This window comes from Triticum dicoccoides, chromosome 2B (genome assembly GCF_002162155.2).
Source record: "Triticum dicoccoides isolate Atlit2015 ecotype Zavitan chromosome 2B, WEW_v2.0, whole genome shotgun sequence".
In the NCBI taxonomy this organism is placed as follows: Eukaryota; Viridiplantae; Streptophyta; class Magnoliopsida; order Poales; family Poaceae; genus Triticum; species Triticum dicoccoides.
In genome coordinates this window covers 780384872-780402365 of record NC_041383.1, presented here as the reverse complement: position 1 = coordinate 780402365, position 17494 = coordinate 780384872, and the positions used below count along the sequence as shown (strand labels likewise).

The following is a 17494-nucleotide window of genomic DNA, read 5'->3' as shown; positions in this document are numbered from 1 at the left end:
AGAACAGTGGAAGAGGGGGGGAGTAGTTGCATGTTTGTCACTAAGCATGCAATTGCAAATGTCGCCCTCAACTGCAACTGCATGTCCACACAAGCGACTGCAATTGACTTTCGTTCTATCGATGGGCGGCAGGAGGGGGTAGTTGCATGCCTCAGACTAGGCATGCAACTGCAAGTGTCGTCCTTGACTGCAACTGCATGCCTACCCACCCGGTTGCAACTAATATTTTTCTTATGTCGGAGGACATCTGGAGGGAGGGGGGGTTGCATGTATGACTGTAGGCACGCAACTGCAAGTTTTGCCCCAAACTGCAATTGTATGGCTACCCATCCGACTTCAATTGTCCTTTGTTTCGTTGGAGGGGTGGCGAGAGAGGGGGAGTTGCATGTTTGACACTAGGCATGCAACTGCAAGTGTCGTCCTCGAGTGAAACTGCATGTCAACGCACCCGACTGCAACTGACCTTTGTTTTGTCGGTGGGTGGCGGGAGAGGGGAGGGTGGGTAGTTGCATGTCTAACGCTAGGCACACAACTGCAAGTGTCACCCTCAATTGCAACCGACGCTTGTTTTGCCGGAGGGCGGCGGGAGAGGGACACTTGCAGTTAATTTGCTCCTTTTCCTCTTTAATATGATTTTCATTTCCCATTAGTAGAAATACATTTCCTTGCGTGTATATAAATACTTTAAAAATACATGTTTAGGTTTCTTTTAATAATTAGTGAGCACTTTTCGAATATGCGGTGAACATTTTTTTTAATATGCGATGAACAATTTTCTAGAATTTTCATGCAATTCTTAATAAATGTTCATGCATTTAAGAAATTGTCCTTATTTGAAAACATATTCCATATTTCTTTTAAACTGTCCATAAAATTGAAAACTGTTCACGGTTCTTAAAAAATGCTCATGTAATTTTTAGAAAATGCTCACACACTTTTTAAAAAATTGTTCGTGCAACAAAAATGATGTATATACTGTATATACCTATGCGTTTGACCTTTGTCCTTCTGTACTTCAACAACAGCAAGCAACGACTTCATAGCTCGCGGGCAAGCAATAGCAAGCACAAAAATATTTTTTTTTCTTCAACATCTTTTCTTTGTGTTCAAATACTTTGTATTTTTTCATGAATGAAAGAATTACAATAAGTTACATGCCCATATAAAAAATAATACAAGCATCCATCGTATTGCATATACAAGATTCTTTCCGGCAAAAAGTAATGCTATGATTTGAACAAAATTTTTACCTCACTCGTTGAGGTTGTAGCTGGATAGCAAAACACACATTATATTTGCAGTCGTACAGCCCAAGTACAAGAAGAAGAAAAGATCTGGCAACAAAGCAACAGATCACAGGGGAAAAGACGAGATAAAAGCCCAATAGAAGTACAAAGCCAGCCCATAGCAAAAAAAACATGCCAACAGTTCCATAAACAAAGCAGGCCTGGTTTTGTATATATGCTGATGTCATATACGTATGCTGATGTCATCAGTCGACTGAGACTTCGCGAAGTCTCAGTCGACTGAGACCTAGACAAACCCTATACATATCACATATAACTCTGAAAAATTTCCTCATACTGTTGTTCACAAGTACAGGGCTACCTTCTCGTTTCAGTTATCCTGGCATTTGCAAGCAGAAGTTGACGAAATTATCTATGCATGGAACTAATGCAGAAGCATAATGTGGAAGTATTTGTTCCAGATTCACGAAATCAATTGAAAGCACAAGCGCGGCCGGTGCCCAGTTAATACAGTATCTGGCGCTTATTAAGCTACCAACGAAATTCAGAGTACAAGTTCATTTCAGAAGGAAAAATAATAATAATTCAAATACAACGATGAAACATTACTCTGGCCTCTGATTTGTCGGGTGACCCTGTTTCATAAATCGAGCAGTTTTCATCCTTCAAATAGCTCTCCCAACATCCCCTCCAAAACTTCAGGACTGCTGCTTTGGCAGCCAACGTGTTTCCCTAGCTCCGGATGCTCCTCCAGGTAGTCACGGTAACCTGAAATGACTCTTTCGGTAATAGCCATCCGCAGCGCATCTCTAAGCTCAGGGTCCGGAACCTTCCACAACTTCTGAGTCTGGTACGTTTTGTGAAATGCTGACTCGAATTTCACCAGTGAAGAGGTGTTGATCCAACGATGGATGGGTCCAGGAAATCTCGATTTTGGTATGCAAGAGAGCACATGTCCCCATGAAACATCGAGATAACTATCCATGTACTTCCTACACTCAGATGCAGGTGCCAATTTAAGTGTCAGGAGGTTCGACATCAGAGGATTGAAAGATCCTGATGACTGAGAGAACACATGAGCTATGAAATAGGAATTATTGAGCAGAAACAGATACCGGAGGCTTTGATCCGAGCATGACCCCGATTTTGTGTAAAGCAGACCCTTGAGATAACCGATTGTGCGATAGATCAGGCTATCAAGGTTTCCAAAATTGCATCTCAGTGCAGGGCTTCCCATTGAAGTCCACGCATTCGACATGGATACTATGCAATCCATGATGAACCGAGTGTTGTTGTGAACCTCGCCTCCTCCTCGTGGGATCTCGATAGCCCATGAGTCATCTTCCTCCACGAGTTTCCTCACCTCCTCCATCGTGCTTGATATGACCTCGCTTAGCCTGTTTCCTTGCCTTTCTAACATGCCGCCTAACTCGTTCAAAACGCTTGGGTGTTTTGGAGAGATCAGGACCGGCGTAAATATGTGCGACACACCACAGACACAGGTAAACATGTCAAGCACGGCGCGTAGCTTCTCCGTTTCGAGAACGGTGATGATGACATCCACGACGTCGAGCAACTCGGTGATGCTCGCTTTGCCAAACAGCGCGACCGCCGTCGCCCGGTGGGGGAAGGCACATACCAACTTGGTGATGCTGGCGGTAATGATTACATTACTACTCGTGGTGCCCAAAGGCGCAGCTTAGCTGAGGCTTTTCCGGTTGCTGCTTTTGTTTGAAAATTTAAGGTGAGTTCATGGTTCATGCTTAATGTGGGGGATTCAAACTTAACAGAATCTACCTCAAATCATTACTGACTGAAAAGCAATTCCTCTGCATAACACATATCCATGGTGTAGTTGAAGAGTAGTGCTTCCCTTATCCCATTGCAGATAACTTGTACGATGTATTCGTCAATGTACAAGACGATGAGGCAGATCATTTGAAAACGATGAAGGCCTGTCAAACGCATGAAACCCTCCATTCTCCGCACTCCCGCCGCCGCGCCGTTTGCTGTGTTCGCACCGCAGGATACTGTCATCCTGATACTGGATATTCTGTACCGCGACCGCGACTACGCCCGGTTCTTCGTGCTCGAGACCATCGCCAGGGTGCCCTTTTTCGGTGAGGGTCTCTTGTCTTACACATCTCTCAGTTGCACGCAGGTCACTGAATTTTGCCTGCACATATGTATGGTCCTGTCATGCCAGTTTAGTTACTGTTTTGTTGACTGGCTGATTGTTTTTTAACAGCATTTATATCGGTGCTTCACTTGTACGAGACCTTTGGGTGGTCGACAAGAGCTGATAACATCAAAGTGCACTTTGCTGAAAGCATGAATGAGTTCCATCACCTCTTAATCATGGAGGTATGTTTAAAATCTTTTATATGTCTGTTCCGTCAGTGTCATGTCAAAATGAATACACCCTCTTTTCTTCTCAGCCCTTAACTTCAGCTTTTGATCTATATAGTTTTCTGTTGGATTATGTTATTGCATATTTCTTATTTTCTTCCTTCTCCCGGTTCATATCAGGCATTGGGTGGCAACTCTGTATGGATTGATCGCTTTCTTGCACGGTTTAGTGTGAGTGTACATATTAATTCTACTCATGAAGTAGATGTTTCTTTTTTTGTTACTGTGTTTTTGTGATGGTAAAGCTGCTCTAAACTCGGATATCTATGTGCAGACCACTTTTCAGAATGTGTTGAGAGGCATGCATACTCAACTTATGACAAGTTCCTTAAGCTCAATGGAGGTAAGGCAGCTTTAGTGGGTTAAGTAAATTCTTCCTGTTGTGCAAGTTCTGTATCTATCTAGGATTTTATGGAATAGCAGCACCCTGCCTATTGAATACAGAGTATTAGCTTATATAGTCAAGTTGGTTATCTCTTGTTTCCCATGTTTGATTTGAAGTATTTAACCTTCTGTTCAGAATTTTTTGAGCTGAGGGGTTGAGGGCCAAATCATTGCAACTTTGTAATCGAATCCATTTTGCAAGTTGTATCATTATCCTTTAACCTATATTTAAATCTGCCCTTCCTAATCCTAACAAAAAATGGAAAGCTTAAATCATACAAACCATTGATTGCTGTTTGCTTAAATCATAGTTTTGGTGCCTACCTACCTGGGCACTGGGAAAGCTGCTAACTCAGTTAATGTGTTCTCCCAATGCAAACATGTTTGCTTTGCTGTAATGACACTTCCAATTCCGTAATAATGTCAGCTACTCGTTCTTATTTCAGAGGAGTTGAAAAAACTACGAGCTCCAGAGGTGGCTGTAAACTATTACATGAATGAGGATCTCTACATGTTTGGTAGGCCCTTACTTCACTTGTGTTCTTTTCTAGATGTACCTTAACCTGTATTTATTTTATGCTTCATACTATTAAACATTAATATCTATGCTTATTGCTTGCATGGCTTGTTTCCCAGATGAGTTTCAAACATCAAGAGCTCCAAATTCTAGGAGGCCTAAAGTTGGTATAGTTCTTTCTCCCCCTGGCACTTTTACTGAGTTAAGGTTTTCAGAATGTCAGGGCTTAACTAGTTGCCTGTAGCTTTGGGAATTAATTCAACTGATTAGTCTGTTAAAAGACATGAGTTCATTGGAAAAGTGAGCTAGCTGCCACCTTTTGCTGGAACATGTATTATAGAAAACCCACCAAATCACAGTTATGATTCATTTTAGTTGATGTTACTTGATCTGCTGACTCTCCATTCAGATCTTAACCCTCTGTGCTGATAATATAGCGCCTATAAAAAAGCTGGACTCTCCCCTTTAATGCTTTGTCCATAAAGATTATGAGTATGGATGAACTGCTCACTGCTCCCCTTAACCCATTGCAGATAACTTGTATGATGTATTCGTGAATGTACGGGATGATGAGGCGGAGCATTGCAAGACAATGAAGGCCTGTCAAACGCATGAAACCCTCCGTTCTCCTCACGCCGTGCAGAGCTCAATAGAAGCTGATGCAGAATGATTCTGCCAAGAAGTCCCTTGGAAATGAAGATTGACCGGTTGTACGTACCTCCGTGCTAGAGCATCGTAGAGTATCATACTAAATTTTGGTGATATATTGTATTCCATCCTTTTTCTCCTTTCTCTTCGTATGTAGACATTAGCCAGACTTCCGTACTTGTGTATCTTACATAGAGAATATAGGTTTATAAATGCGTCACAGATTTACAATGAGATGTGCACCGTTGGTCAGGCATTACCGCGGGCCATGAACGGTGTAATCCAGCTGCGTTGTGGTTTGTGTAACATCAAGGGTTTTGATGCTTGTTGAAGGAAAAGTCTTGATGTTTTCCTGATTCAGTTTTTGCTGTTGAAAAGATATTGGGAAATCCATGACGACGATACGTGTTGCGTATATCGTCAGTTTAGCTCAAGATTGAAAGAGGATTGAAAATGGTATTAAGTCTGTCCAATTAATCTATTGTATTATTTTTTTAGAAAGAAAGGGCTGCGCCCCTGTTCCATTTCAAAAGAAACGAAACAACCAAACCAGAGTATGTTACATCGGTAGAGCTCACGACAGACAGCAGGCACGCTGCCCGCGGTACAACTTGAAATAAGGCAACGCAAGTCTAGAGACTAGAAATAAGAGAAGAAAACTAAACTTGCAAGCGCTAGAGCACAAAAGCACTAATGCCAAAGAGGGAGCTACAATCTACATAAGCCAAACGACCAAGTTAACAGGGGCTTTCGCGCCTCAGCCAGGATTCGGCCATAGCAACAGAGGTGGGCTTCTTGCTTTCTCCTCCAGCTTTTCCACTGCCCACTCCAGCTTGACCCTGGCATCTCCTGAGAAAAGGCACCCCCAAGTAGATAGATTTGTAGCTGTTCTCCTCCAGATAGCCTGCATACCAGGCCAACAAACATTATTGAAAACCATGTCGTTGCGAGTTTTCCAGATTGCCCACAACCCAGCCGCATGGACTGTGTTAATGGCTGCGAACCTATCCCCCCTGAGCCAGTAGGAGGAGATAGACATCATATTTATGTCCTCACTCACTCCAGTGATGGCACAGGTGGTTCTCCAGAACTCAACAACAACCACACAAGCACTGAATAGATGAAAACAAGATTCACGTTCAGAGCAAAACACACAGGTGGGATCCCCCACCTCTTGTCTTTTGCTCAGATTATCTCTAGTCAGCAGTTTATTATTAACCAGGAGCCAGAGAAAGATTTGAATCCTCGGGGGAATTTTTAAATTCCAAACAGCAGGAGCAGTAGTAGGCAAGACTCCTCGGAAATTAATGAACTTGTAGAAGGATTTAACTGTGAATACCTTTTTGGAATTCAGATTCCACACAGGGAAGTCATCCTCATCTACTACCCGAATGGATTTGGCAATTTCTACTAGTTCAAACCAAAGAGTCATCTGCTCATGGGTAAAACACCGTCTAAACGTAAGCTTAAGGTTACAGCCGTCCCAAATATTATTAATGGTGACGTTATGCTCATTGGCTAGGTTGTACAGCTCCCAATATTGGGTAGCCAAAGTAGCATTGCTAAACCAATGGTCCTCCCAGAATCTAGTTCTCTTGCCGTTGCCCACTTTCCAGGAGAAACCAATTTTGGCAGCTTGAGCTGCCCAAATCACTCCCTTCCAGAAGGGGGAAGCTCCGGTAGCAGAGCAAGCAAAAATATTACTATTCTGGGGATTATATTTGGAATCAATAATATTCTTCCAAATTTTGCCCTCAGAGTTGTAGTATCTGTTAATCCAAGAGGCTAAAAGAGCTAAATTTAAATCTCCTATGTCAGTAATACCAAAACCACCAAACTCTTTCCTCATATTGATAGAGTTCCAGGCCGTCAAATGATATTTGTGATGGCCCTCATAATCATCCCAAAAGCAATGAGCTAATTGGGAGTTAATGAGCTTAATGGCCCACTTAGGAAATTTAATATAGCCCATGAGGTAAGTAGGTATACTAGCTAGGCAGGCCTGGACCAAAATTAGTCTCTTGCCAAAGGAGAGCAATCTCCCTCTCCACCCAGCAGCTTTCTTGATGATCTTATCAACAGTAGGTTGAAGATCCTCTTTTCTAATTTTACTAAAATGTAAGGGGGCACCCAAGTACTTAATAGGGAAAGTGCTAATTTTACAGCCCAGAGTTTGGGCAAAAACCAAGGCCTCCCTACTGTCAATATTAATAGGGACTAGATCACATTTGTGGAAATTAATCCTCATACCGGAGATCTGCTCAAAACAAGACAGATGCCACTTAAGGTTTTTGGCATGCTCTAGATTATTATCTAGGAAGAGCAGGGTGTCATCAGCATATTGCATGCTGACAACTCCAGCCGGGTTTGAGGGGGGAAAAACACCAGCAATCAAATTTGCACCAGCAGCTTTGATCAAAATTCTAGTGAAAACGTCAGCAACTAAATTGAACAGGAGAGGGGAAATAGGGTCTCCCTGCCTAGCTCCTTTACCAGCTATGAAATATTCACTGTTAGTGTCATTTATTCTAACACCAACAGAACCTTTGCAGAGCAAGGATTCAATCTTATGCATCCAAATGGGGCCAAATCCTCTCTTCCAAAACATTTTCAGTAGGAATTCTCTACTGATCATGTCATATGCTTTTTCATAGTCAAGTTTAAAACAAAAACCAGTCATTTTATTAGTGGCAACTGCATGAACTACCTCATGGGCCGCCACTATGCTTTCAAGGATAAATCTTCCTTTAAGGAAAGCAGTCTGGTTGGGAGAAATTAAAAAATTGCAAACAGGGCCAAACCTATTGGTGGCACATTTTGCAAAGATTTTAAAACTGCAGTTAATCATGGCAAGAGGCCTGAATCTATCTAGTTTAACAACATTAGGCTCTTTGGGGACCAGAGTAAGGAGGGAGAAATTGAGCCTATATAAATCAAGCTCTCTAGCCTCCAAATCTCTGAACAGAGCAAACAAATCATCTTTAATTAAATCCCAATATTTTTGATAAAATAAGAAAGGAAAGCCATCAGGACCAGGTGCTCCTTCAGCATATGAGCCAAAAACAGCAGCCTTAATTTCCTCCTCAGAGAAGGGTTTTTCGAGTAGATCAAAGTGCTCAGCAGATAACATGCTATCATGATCCCAAAAGTCATCTTGGAGGTCAATGTCAATAGTAGGAACATAGCCAAATAAATTCTTGTAGTAATCAACAGCTAATTTAAGTATACCTTGCGTGTCTTCAACAAGACCTGTAGGGGTTTCCAGCATAGTAATCTGCTTCTTCCTCCTCTTCTGATTAGCCACAGCTTTGAAATAACCAGTGTTATACTCCCCCTCCAAGATCTCCTTCTCTCTGGATCTCTGTCTTGCTTTGATCTCCTCTTTTCTCCAAATTTCATTCAGCTCGCCTGCAATTTTTTTCATATTATTCTTAGAGTTAGGAGACAAAGGTTGAGATTCAGCAAGTATATCTAGGCAATTGTATTCAGCCACCAAGGCCTGCCTTTTCCTGTTATGGTCAGCTTCATAATTAGCACACCAGCCTTTCGCAACTTTCCTGGTGGCCCTAATCTTAAATTGCCAGACATCAATGGCTTTGGTGGCTTTGCACTTGGTGTTCCAGGCTTTATGAATAACATCATCAAACCCAGGAATATTCAGCCACCATTTTTCAAATCTAAAGAATTTAGAAGTAGCATTCGGGGGCCCAGAGGTGGTATTTAAAACCAGAGGTGTATGATCACTCCCCACTCTGGGTAGGGCTTTTAAGGAGGCCCCAGGAAAGATACTATCCCAATCTACAGAAACAAACACTCTGTCTAGGGTGGCCATAATCAAGTTATCTTGATTATTTGCCCAAGTATATCTCCTCCCTGCATTTTTGATCTCAATTAGGCCAAAGTTGTTAATCCAATCATTAAACAGACCAGCCCAATGCTGGTTAATATTACCAGTATTTTTTTCACTAGAATCCCTTACCAGGTTGAAATCACCCCCTACAAGAGTAGGGCCTGACCAACCGGCAAGGACACTGTGAAGCTCATTGAGAAAATCAATCTTGAACTCATCATAAGCAGAACCATACACAGATATCAATCTCCATCTGGTATTATTATGCTTAAATTTCAAAATACAAGAAATACAAAAGGTTCCTATCTCACACTGGAGGATGTCAAAAGAATCCTCTTTAACACCTACTAGGATACCACCTGCAGTACCTGAAGCAGGTAGCCAATTCCACACAAAACCATTTCTAGAGTCTATGGCCTCTAGCTGTGGTATGGTGAAATTGGCTTTTTTTGTCTCAGATAAACAAATAAAGTCAGGGCTACAAGCTTTTATAAGCTCTTGCACTCTAGAACACTTAATAGAGCCATTTAGGCCTCTGATATTCCAGAAGGCACCAATCATGGGAAATGATTATAATTATTATATCTTTTTCTAGTTGACACTTTTTTGTTCCTTTGGTGAGATACTTCCACCCAAGGGAGCTCACCTTCTTCCTTATCTGAAATATTTTCAGTGCTAGGGGAAGGATGCTTCTCAGTGTCAATAAAATTACTAACAGAAACCTCACCATCAGCATCAGTGCCAGGAGGAAGAAACATGTCAGGGTTATCTTTATGGAATTTAGAGAACCTATCAAGCTCAAATTTCTTAATGAAGTCAATGTTATTATTGCAACTACTAGGATCATTCCCAAGTTTTAAACCAGACAAATTAGCATTATGTAAGAGCAAATCATTATCTAAGCAAGCAAATGAATTAATAGAAAAGGCTGCAGTGCTACCTCTAGGAACTTCCAGGTTTTGCACTTTTTTAATATCTTGAGCCTTAGCTATAGCATTTTTACCATCTCTCTTTATCCTGTTGCTCATCCTAGTGGCAACCACAGGGCCCCACTTCCCTTTGTCAGGCCTATTGGCCAGAGGCTGGGGAGCTGGGCAAGAGAATGTAGTAGCAGGCGGCGGCATAGTGTTGACACCAATGTTGGTAGTGACATTACTCACAGAGTTGAACTGCACCAACAGACTGTTGCCACAGTCCACTAGTTTGGTTTTCTTAACAGCATCAACATAGCTTTTGGTGACAGGAGCCACCTGGCAGTTAGACATAGCAGAAAAGCCCAGGGGGGAACGCCCAACAGGAGTGCAAGGGAGCGAGTAGCTGACCCTAGTCTTAGATCCACTGGGAGCAGAAGTGGCATTCCTAGTAAGCTGATTGTTGGCATCCTGCTCCATTTCTTCTCCCAGCAGATCATCATCGCTATCCTTATCCCTTCACTGTTCCTGTCAGCATTCTTGTCTCCATTGTTCCCACTAGGGGGACCAGGGGGGCCCTTTGGGTGGCTGTGAGAGGGAGAATCAGCAGTAACATCATCATCAACCTCAAAATTGAGTAGATATAACTCCTGATGGATCTCAACCAGTCTATCTTTAGGGATCTGAAGAGGATTCCTCACTGCCACTTGAATTTTGACAACCTCATAGAAACTCCTGAAGATCTCATGCCAATCAACATTGACAATGACACCCAGAGAGGAAGCAATTTGGGCAATCACTGGCCAAGAGCACCAAACAGGAGGGATGCCAATAATACTAACCCAAACTTCTTTAAGAGAGTCAAAAGGAGGAAGTTCACCATGCCAATCTTTGAAGGAGATAGTAACACCAGCTTTTTTCAGATTGATGGATTTAAAAGCAACTAGGTCAACAATCTTTTTATTAGGGGGAAACCTGACCAAGAATTGAGTATCATCATACGCTCTGATCTGCCAAGGCCAGTTAGTTTTCCACATGCTAGCAAAACAACTCTTCAATTCACCAGCAGTAATGTTACCTTCTTCCACAACAACCAGACCAACATTACCAAAATTGAGCCAGTTACTATCACTCTTGTCTCCAGCTTCAATGTGGAAAAATCCTAGACCAGTGTTGGCACTCCCCCAGTATTGAGCAGCTGGGTATGGATCATACCACTTGGGGCAAGCATCCATGTGGTGGCCTGGTGTTTTGCAAATAAAACAGACTTTTGTGATAGAGCACATGCCAACAAAGTGGCCAGGGAGGCCACAGTTGTAGCAAATTGTGCCAATGTACTTAGGATCTACCATAAATTCCTCAACATCTGTACCACCTTGTCCAACAACACCATCCATGGTCCCAGTGGCAGCAGCATTAGCTTGTTTTTTTGCACCTGTTCTGTTCTTCTTCTTGTTTTTTCCAGTTCCCACCTGACTACTCCCTCCAGAAGCACTCCCAGTACTGACAGGCTGTTGAGGTTGTTGAAACTGGACAGGAAGATTCTGCTGCATGTAAGGGAATTGGAATTGGGTTTGTTGCATCCAAGGGGACATTTGAGGGTACTGGTAGTTGGGAGCAGAAAAACCAGGGTACACCTGACCCAAAGCTGGGTGCATCATATTCACAGAGCTTGACCCGATAGGGATGATAGGGGGCTTGGCGAAGATCGACAGAGGCGGTCCTTGCTGAATGGTAGCGGGGTTTGGATTTGGCGCAAAAGCACGCAGCGGCGGCGCAGTCACTGGAGGACGTGCAGGAGGAGGGACCGGAGGCCGGGCAGCATCATTGCGACCACGGCCGCCTCCACTCCGTCCCCCTTTTGGCCTGATTTGACCAGATCCAGCCATCTTCCTAGCTATCGCAGCGAAAGGAATTTTGCCAGTCTTCCTCGCCCAAAAATCACGCGAGAAGCTAAACTGCTTGGGTTCAAACAGATGATCGGAAGGACCAGCAAGGAAACAATCGTCAGCCGAGAAATTACCAGAGACGAACAGATCACGCCGAATCCAGACTAAATTTAGATTGCCATGGCGGCGGCGGGGGGGATGGTGGCGAACCCTAGGGGGGTGGGGATCAGTTCTGCCGTCAGGGGGGGAGATATAGGTCTCCAGGCCAGTAGGAGCTCGCATCTCAGTGGTCAGGATCGAATTGGTATGCATCGGACGGCTGTCAAGACTAGCGAGGCTGACACCCGGGCCCCGCCCCCAAATTCTAGTACTCTGCATCTCGCTTCTCACCGGAGAGGAGACCACAAACGGCGGCGGCGACGAAGTCCGCCGGCGACTAGGGAACTGGGCAGCACTATGATCATGAGAAAAACCAGAGGCATGGAGCTTACCAGAATTCGTCGTTGATTTCTCCAAATCCTGTCTCTGACCCGATTCGCATCCCACCTCCAAGCTTAGCCTCGAATCGACGACGGCGGCCAAGTCGAGATGTCCTGCAGCGGCGCACCGGATGGCACCACCCCCAGTAAGGCATCCCATCACATCGATCTGCGCGGGTCTTCTGATTTTGCCTCCGCCCTCGCCCACTGCACGAACGCCGTCGATGTGGAGTGAGGAAAGAGAGGCATCCTCATCCTCTCTGCCGCTGTCGCCTCGTCGGAGATCCGCTTCGCTAGAGCTCTCTGCTCCCCTTCCGCACGGGAACGGCAGGCGTCTGCGAACCTTATCGCTGCCGTTCTGGTGGCTGGATCTCTCGCCGCCTCCACCGCTCGATCCGCCGCCTTCAACTCCTGGATCCGACAAATCCACGCCGCCGTGGCGGCACGGATTCTCCTCGCCCGTTCCACCCACTCCTGATTCCCCGTCGCCACGAGTATCGCCTGCGGGAGCGGCGAAATCAGTTTCACCAGCTCCGCGCAGGTCTCTTGGACTCGGGTTGGGGAAGGGGAATGGGAAGGTGGCGCGGCCGCGGACTCTGGATCTCGTCTTCGCCGCCTCGGAGGCATCTCGCGGGGTCGGCACGGCTAGCTCTGCGGTGGGGGCAATGGCGAGCGGGAGGCGTGGAGTCCCCATACAACCTTTAATTTGCACGGGGTATCTATCTCAAGATTCTCTCTATTGTATTATATTTATAAAGGTTAACAAAGGCTTGAACATTCGCTCTAGGAGATTATAAAATATACAGCTCAAAGGTAATGTACGGAACTGACGGAGAAGCAGATGTGGAAGTGGAAGTCTTTGACATGAAAATGGAATCAGGAAATCAAATTTAAAACAGCCCATAAAAGTGCACTGACATGGGTATAGAACTAAGTGCATATATGTATGGAACTAAGCGCATATATGATGTTGCATAATCAGAACTAAACATGGGTATAGAACTGAGATGCAGAAGCAGATGTGGAAGTATTTGACATGGTATCAGGAAATCAAATAAAAACACAACCGCGGCTGGTGCCTAGTATCCGGCGCTTATTAAGCCACCAACAGGATTCAGAATACAACTTCACCTCAAAAGGAACGGGAAAAAAGAATCCAAATACAAGGGTGAAACATCACTCCAGCATCTGATTTGTGGGGTGACTCTGTTTGATGCCTCAAGAAGTTTTCAGCCTTCAAATAGCTCTCCCAACATCTCCTCCAGAACTTCCGGACTGCTGCTTTGGCAGCCAACATGTTTCTTTAGCTCCGGATGCTCCTCCAGGTAGTCGCGGTAACCTGAAATGACTCTCTCGGTGATAGCTCTCCGCAGGTCATTTCTGAGCCCAGTGTCTGGAACCTTCCAGAACTTTTGAGCCTGGTACGTTTTGTGAAATGCCGACTCGAATTTAGCCAGCGAAGGGGTGTTGATCAAACGATGGATCAATCCAGGAGATCTCAATTTTGGTAAGCAGGAGAGCACAGGTCCCCAAGAAGCATTGGTAGTTTAGGAATGAAAGATCCCGATGACTCAAACACCACACGAGCTATGAAATAGGAATTGTTGAGCAGGAACAGATACCTGAGGCTTTGATCCGAGCATGACTCCGATTTTGTGAAGAGCAAAGCCTTGAGATAATCGATTGTGCCATCGATCAGGCCACCAAGGTTTTCATAGTAGTGGCTCGGTGCAGGGTTTTGCATTGAAGTGTGTGCATTCTTCATGGATACTATGCAATCCATGATGAATCAGAGTGTTGTTGTGAACCTCGCCTCCTCCTCGTGGGATCTCGATAGCCCATGAGTCATCTTCCTCCACGTGTGTCCTCACCTCCTCCATCGTGCTTGTTGTGATCTCTGTTAGCCTCTTTGCTTGTCTCTGGAACGGGCCGCCTATCTCGTCGAAAACCTTTGCCGAAAAAAAAATATCGTTGAACATGCTTAAGATGTACAACTCACGACAGACACACGTAAACATGTCAAGCACGGCCTGCAGCTTCTCCGCTTCGAGGACGATGATGATGACATCCACGACATCAAACAACTCGGTGATGCTCGCTTTGCTAAACTGTACGACCGCCGGCGTAGTGTAGAAGGCGAACAACAACTCAGTGATACTGGCGACAATTACGGTAAGAGCCCGAATCCACCTCTCGACCAAATCTTGCGGGGTTGACGCCGGCTTGTCTCGAAGCAGCTGTCGTAAGCCTGGCTCGTCGTGGATTTGGATAACCCAGTCGACGTCGAGCTCCGAGAACCAATTTTTCAGGGCATGGTCCGGGCTACCACCGAATTTGAGTGCTGGTGCAGGAGATACCTCGACGAATTCTTCAACCATGCGCCCGGTGTACCCGTCGCTGATCATTTGGCGAGCAATCCTTGTGAGCTCTTGGTTGCCACAGCGGTCCAGCGCAACGGCGGAAGCTGAACCGGAGGAGTAGCCGGAGTTGTCGGAGGGGCAAGAATTCGAAGCACTGGAGTGGCTGGATCCGCCATGACCGAAGATAATCGATCTTCTCCACACGCCGGACACGGAGACGGCCTGGATCTGGTCGCGGTAGAGTCCCTCCACCGGCGGGTGGTCAGCTTTGGCGCCGTCCGTACTCCCCTCCGGCACGGCAGCGAGCCGCCCCGGCTGCGGCCCCGCCATGCTGCTACTGGTTTGGTTCGATGAGATTGGCAGGGGTGGAATGGAACCACCGAGTGAAGTGCAGTATTGGGAGCCCGGGCGGGCGACGAAGAATCAACAATGATATACCGGAACCCCGTGACGGCGACCGACGAACGCAAGGCCCGGTTCAAGTAGTGGAGCCGTTTCCATTTCATCAATAAAAATAAGGGAAATGTTTCGAAACGGCGCGCCGGCCGAACTTTCGGCCGGCCGCTCGCGTTTACACCCAAACCCCCGCACATGTAGCACGATCCGCACGCGCAGCCGCATGCAAAACTGCTGTATGCAAAACTGCTCCCGCACATGGCGGATCCTACGCATCTGGCTCTCCGCAAAACTGCTGCATGCAAAACTGCTCCCGCACATGGCGAGTCCTACGCATCTGGTTCTCTTTTCTATCTTATCTCTTCCCCTTCTTCTACCTCCAGCCCACATCGTAGTTTCCCTAATGCTACAACCGTTGTCTCAAATTGCTACAAGCTGCTTCCCACGCAGCTACAACCGGCTTCACGATTTGCTACATCATACGGCTTCGTGTTTTTTCTGCATGTTACCACCGTTGTCACAAATTGTTACAACCGGCGTCCCACACAGTTACATCTAACGTCGCTTTTTGCTACATCGCATGGCCACCATGTTTTTTGCTACATGTGACCACCGTTGTCACAGGGATGCTGAAACCAACAACTTTTTTGCTAGATGCTTCAACTGGCATCACAATATGCTACAACCGGCATCGTATTTTGCTACTACCGGTGTCGCATTTTGCTACATCGCACATGGCTTCGTGATTTTCGCTACAACCGGCCACAAAAAAAGCTGCGTCCGGCGACGTGATTTGCTGCAACGGCCATGGCGAAGTTCGATCGCACATGGCGCACCGGCGAGCAGCTCCGACGAGCATGCAGGCGAGCGCGCCGACGAGCATGCAGGCGAGCGGCGGCTCCGGCGAGCAAGCCGACGAGCAGCTCCGGCGAGGAAGCCGACGAGCAGGCCGACGCCGGCGAGGGAGCCGACGAGCAGGTCCGGCGACCGGCTCCGACGAGCGCGCCGACAAGCAGCTCCAGCGAGCGGCTCTGACGAGCGCGCCGACGAGCGGCTCTGGCGAGCAAGCTACCGACGGCAACGAGCCTGTACGTGAGGATGGAGGAGGCTTTAACCCACGCGCAAGGGAAGAGATGCAATCTGGACGGTTATTATTATGTGAATCGAACGACTGGGGCTGGACCGGCCGAAAGTTTCGGCCGGCGCGCCGGCGCCTAGTACTGGCCTAAAAATAAAAATAGTGGAGCCGCGTGATGAGGGTTGGTGCAGTCTATACGTGTGAGGTGCTGCTGATACACGCGACACGGGAGCTAAGCGGTGAGATTTGTTTGGAAGAATACAAAGGAGACCGGGTCTCCACTTATGACACGGAGATAGGCAGGCAAATCAACTGGCGAATTAGAAAAATCACAATGGATAGTTCATTGGAAGGCAAGGGCAGAAAGGCAAAGCAAATCTAGCATCTTGGGGTTGAGCCAAGGGAGCAGATCACGTGAAGACCAGCTAGTTGGAATTGCTAGTATTATGCGGAGGGAGGTTCCGTTCGTGTACTTGGGGATCGCGTGTAAATCTTAGATAATTTTTCACAATGTCAGCTATACAAAGAACCATGGCGCCAATGGGTATCAGGTTTGAGGTGGAGAAGTTTGATGAAACTGAAAATCCTGGGTTATGAGCAAACCGAGTTGTATGTGAGAAAGAGTAATAGAGTTGGTGAGATTTAGCTGCTAAGGCCTTGTACAATGCAAGGTGCTTAGAGAAATACATCAGACTTTTCTTAAGCATCGGTGTCTATTTGTACAGGACAGAAAAACTCAATTTATTTTTCTAAGCATTTCCCTAAACATCTCCCATTGTACAAGGCCTAACAGACAACGACTGATAGATGCAGGACCTGGGTGCTGGGTCACTGCCGTAACCGGCCAAACCAGCAGACAGACGCTTCGAAATTTCCGAACCGGCCAAACCAGTAGTTGGATGGATACATAATTCTACTTTTATTACCCAGGATGAACTTTGTAATAGTATGTTAAGAGTCTCCTAACTCTATCTTTGTCCTAATGTGGGCGTCGGTGAGTGACAGTGTGTGGTTTTGGCCATCTATTAGGTGGAGTGTTAGTGGCCGAGTGATGATGATGGCAATGTTAGTGTCAAGTTTGTTTTGGTCAGTGCTTTCCTGGCTTCTTTCTTTTCTGCTCGGGATCTTCTTCTTTGCCAAACTGTTGTTTGATATTGGGGCCTTGTATGTGGCATCTTCCACCCATAGTATGCCCAACATTATTTTTCAGGTGATGCAAGTCAAAGAAACTAGTCATCAACAAACAGAGCACAACCGATAAACAACAATGTTGAACACACCCCTCCCCCTCCATGTCGCCCTCTTGTGGCGACACGGGGAAAACCC

At 45.8% G+C, this 17494-nt stretch overlaps 2 protein-coding genes and 1 pseudogene across 2 annotated transcripts; 1 reads left to right on the top strand and 2 right to left on the bottom strand.

The window, feature by feature from the left end:
• Positions 1-1905: 1905 nt before the first annotated feature.
• Positions 1906-3095, bottom strand: LOC119361407 (exocyst complex component EXO70E2-like). Its single transcript, XM_037626628.1, has 2 exons — positions 3058-3095; positions 1906-2899 (listed from the first exon to the last, which is right to left on the bottom strand). The coding sequence occupies exons 1-2, from the start codon at positions 3093-3095 to the stop codon at positions 1906-1908; spliced, it is 1032 nt and encodes a 343-aa protein (XP_037482525.1).
• Positions 3096-3213: 118 nt separating this feature from the next.
• Positions 3214-5580, top strand: LOC119361406 (ubiquinol oxidase 4, chloroplastic/chromoplastic-like). Its single transcript, XM_037626627.1, is given in 6 exon segments — positions 3214-3367; positions 3496-3611; positions 3777-3999; positions 4487-4558; positions 4677-4724; positions 5091-5580. Coding segments are annotated over 6 exon segments (750 nt in total). The 3' UTR covers positions 5228-5580.
• A 7908-nt stretch (positions 5581-13488) lies between these two features.
• On the bottom strand, positions 13489-15024 carry LOC119361405 (annotated as a pseudogene).
• Positions 15025-17494: the final 2470 nt, after the last annotated feature.

Excerpts from the sequence above, each read along its gene's own strand:
- LOC119361407 (XM_037626628.1), bottom strand. The coding sequence starts at position 3,095 with ATGGATATGTGTTATGCAGAGGAATTGCTTTTCAGTCA. Across the intron at positions 2,900-3,057 it reads GAGGAATTGCTTTTCAGTCA|CATCACCAAGTTGGTATGTG; the intron begins GTAATGATTTGA and ends CATTACCGCCAG.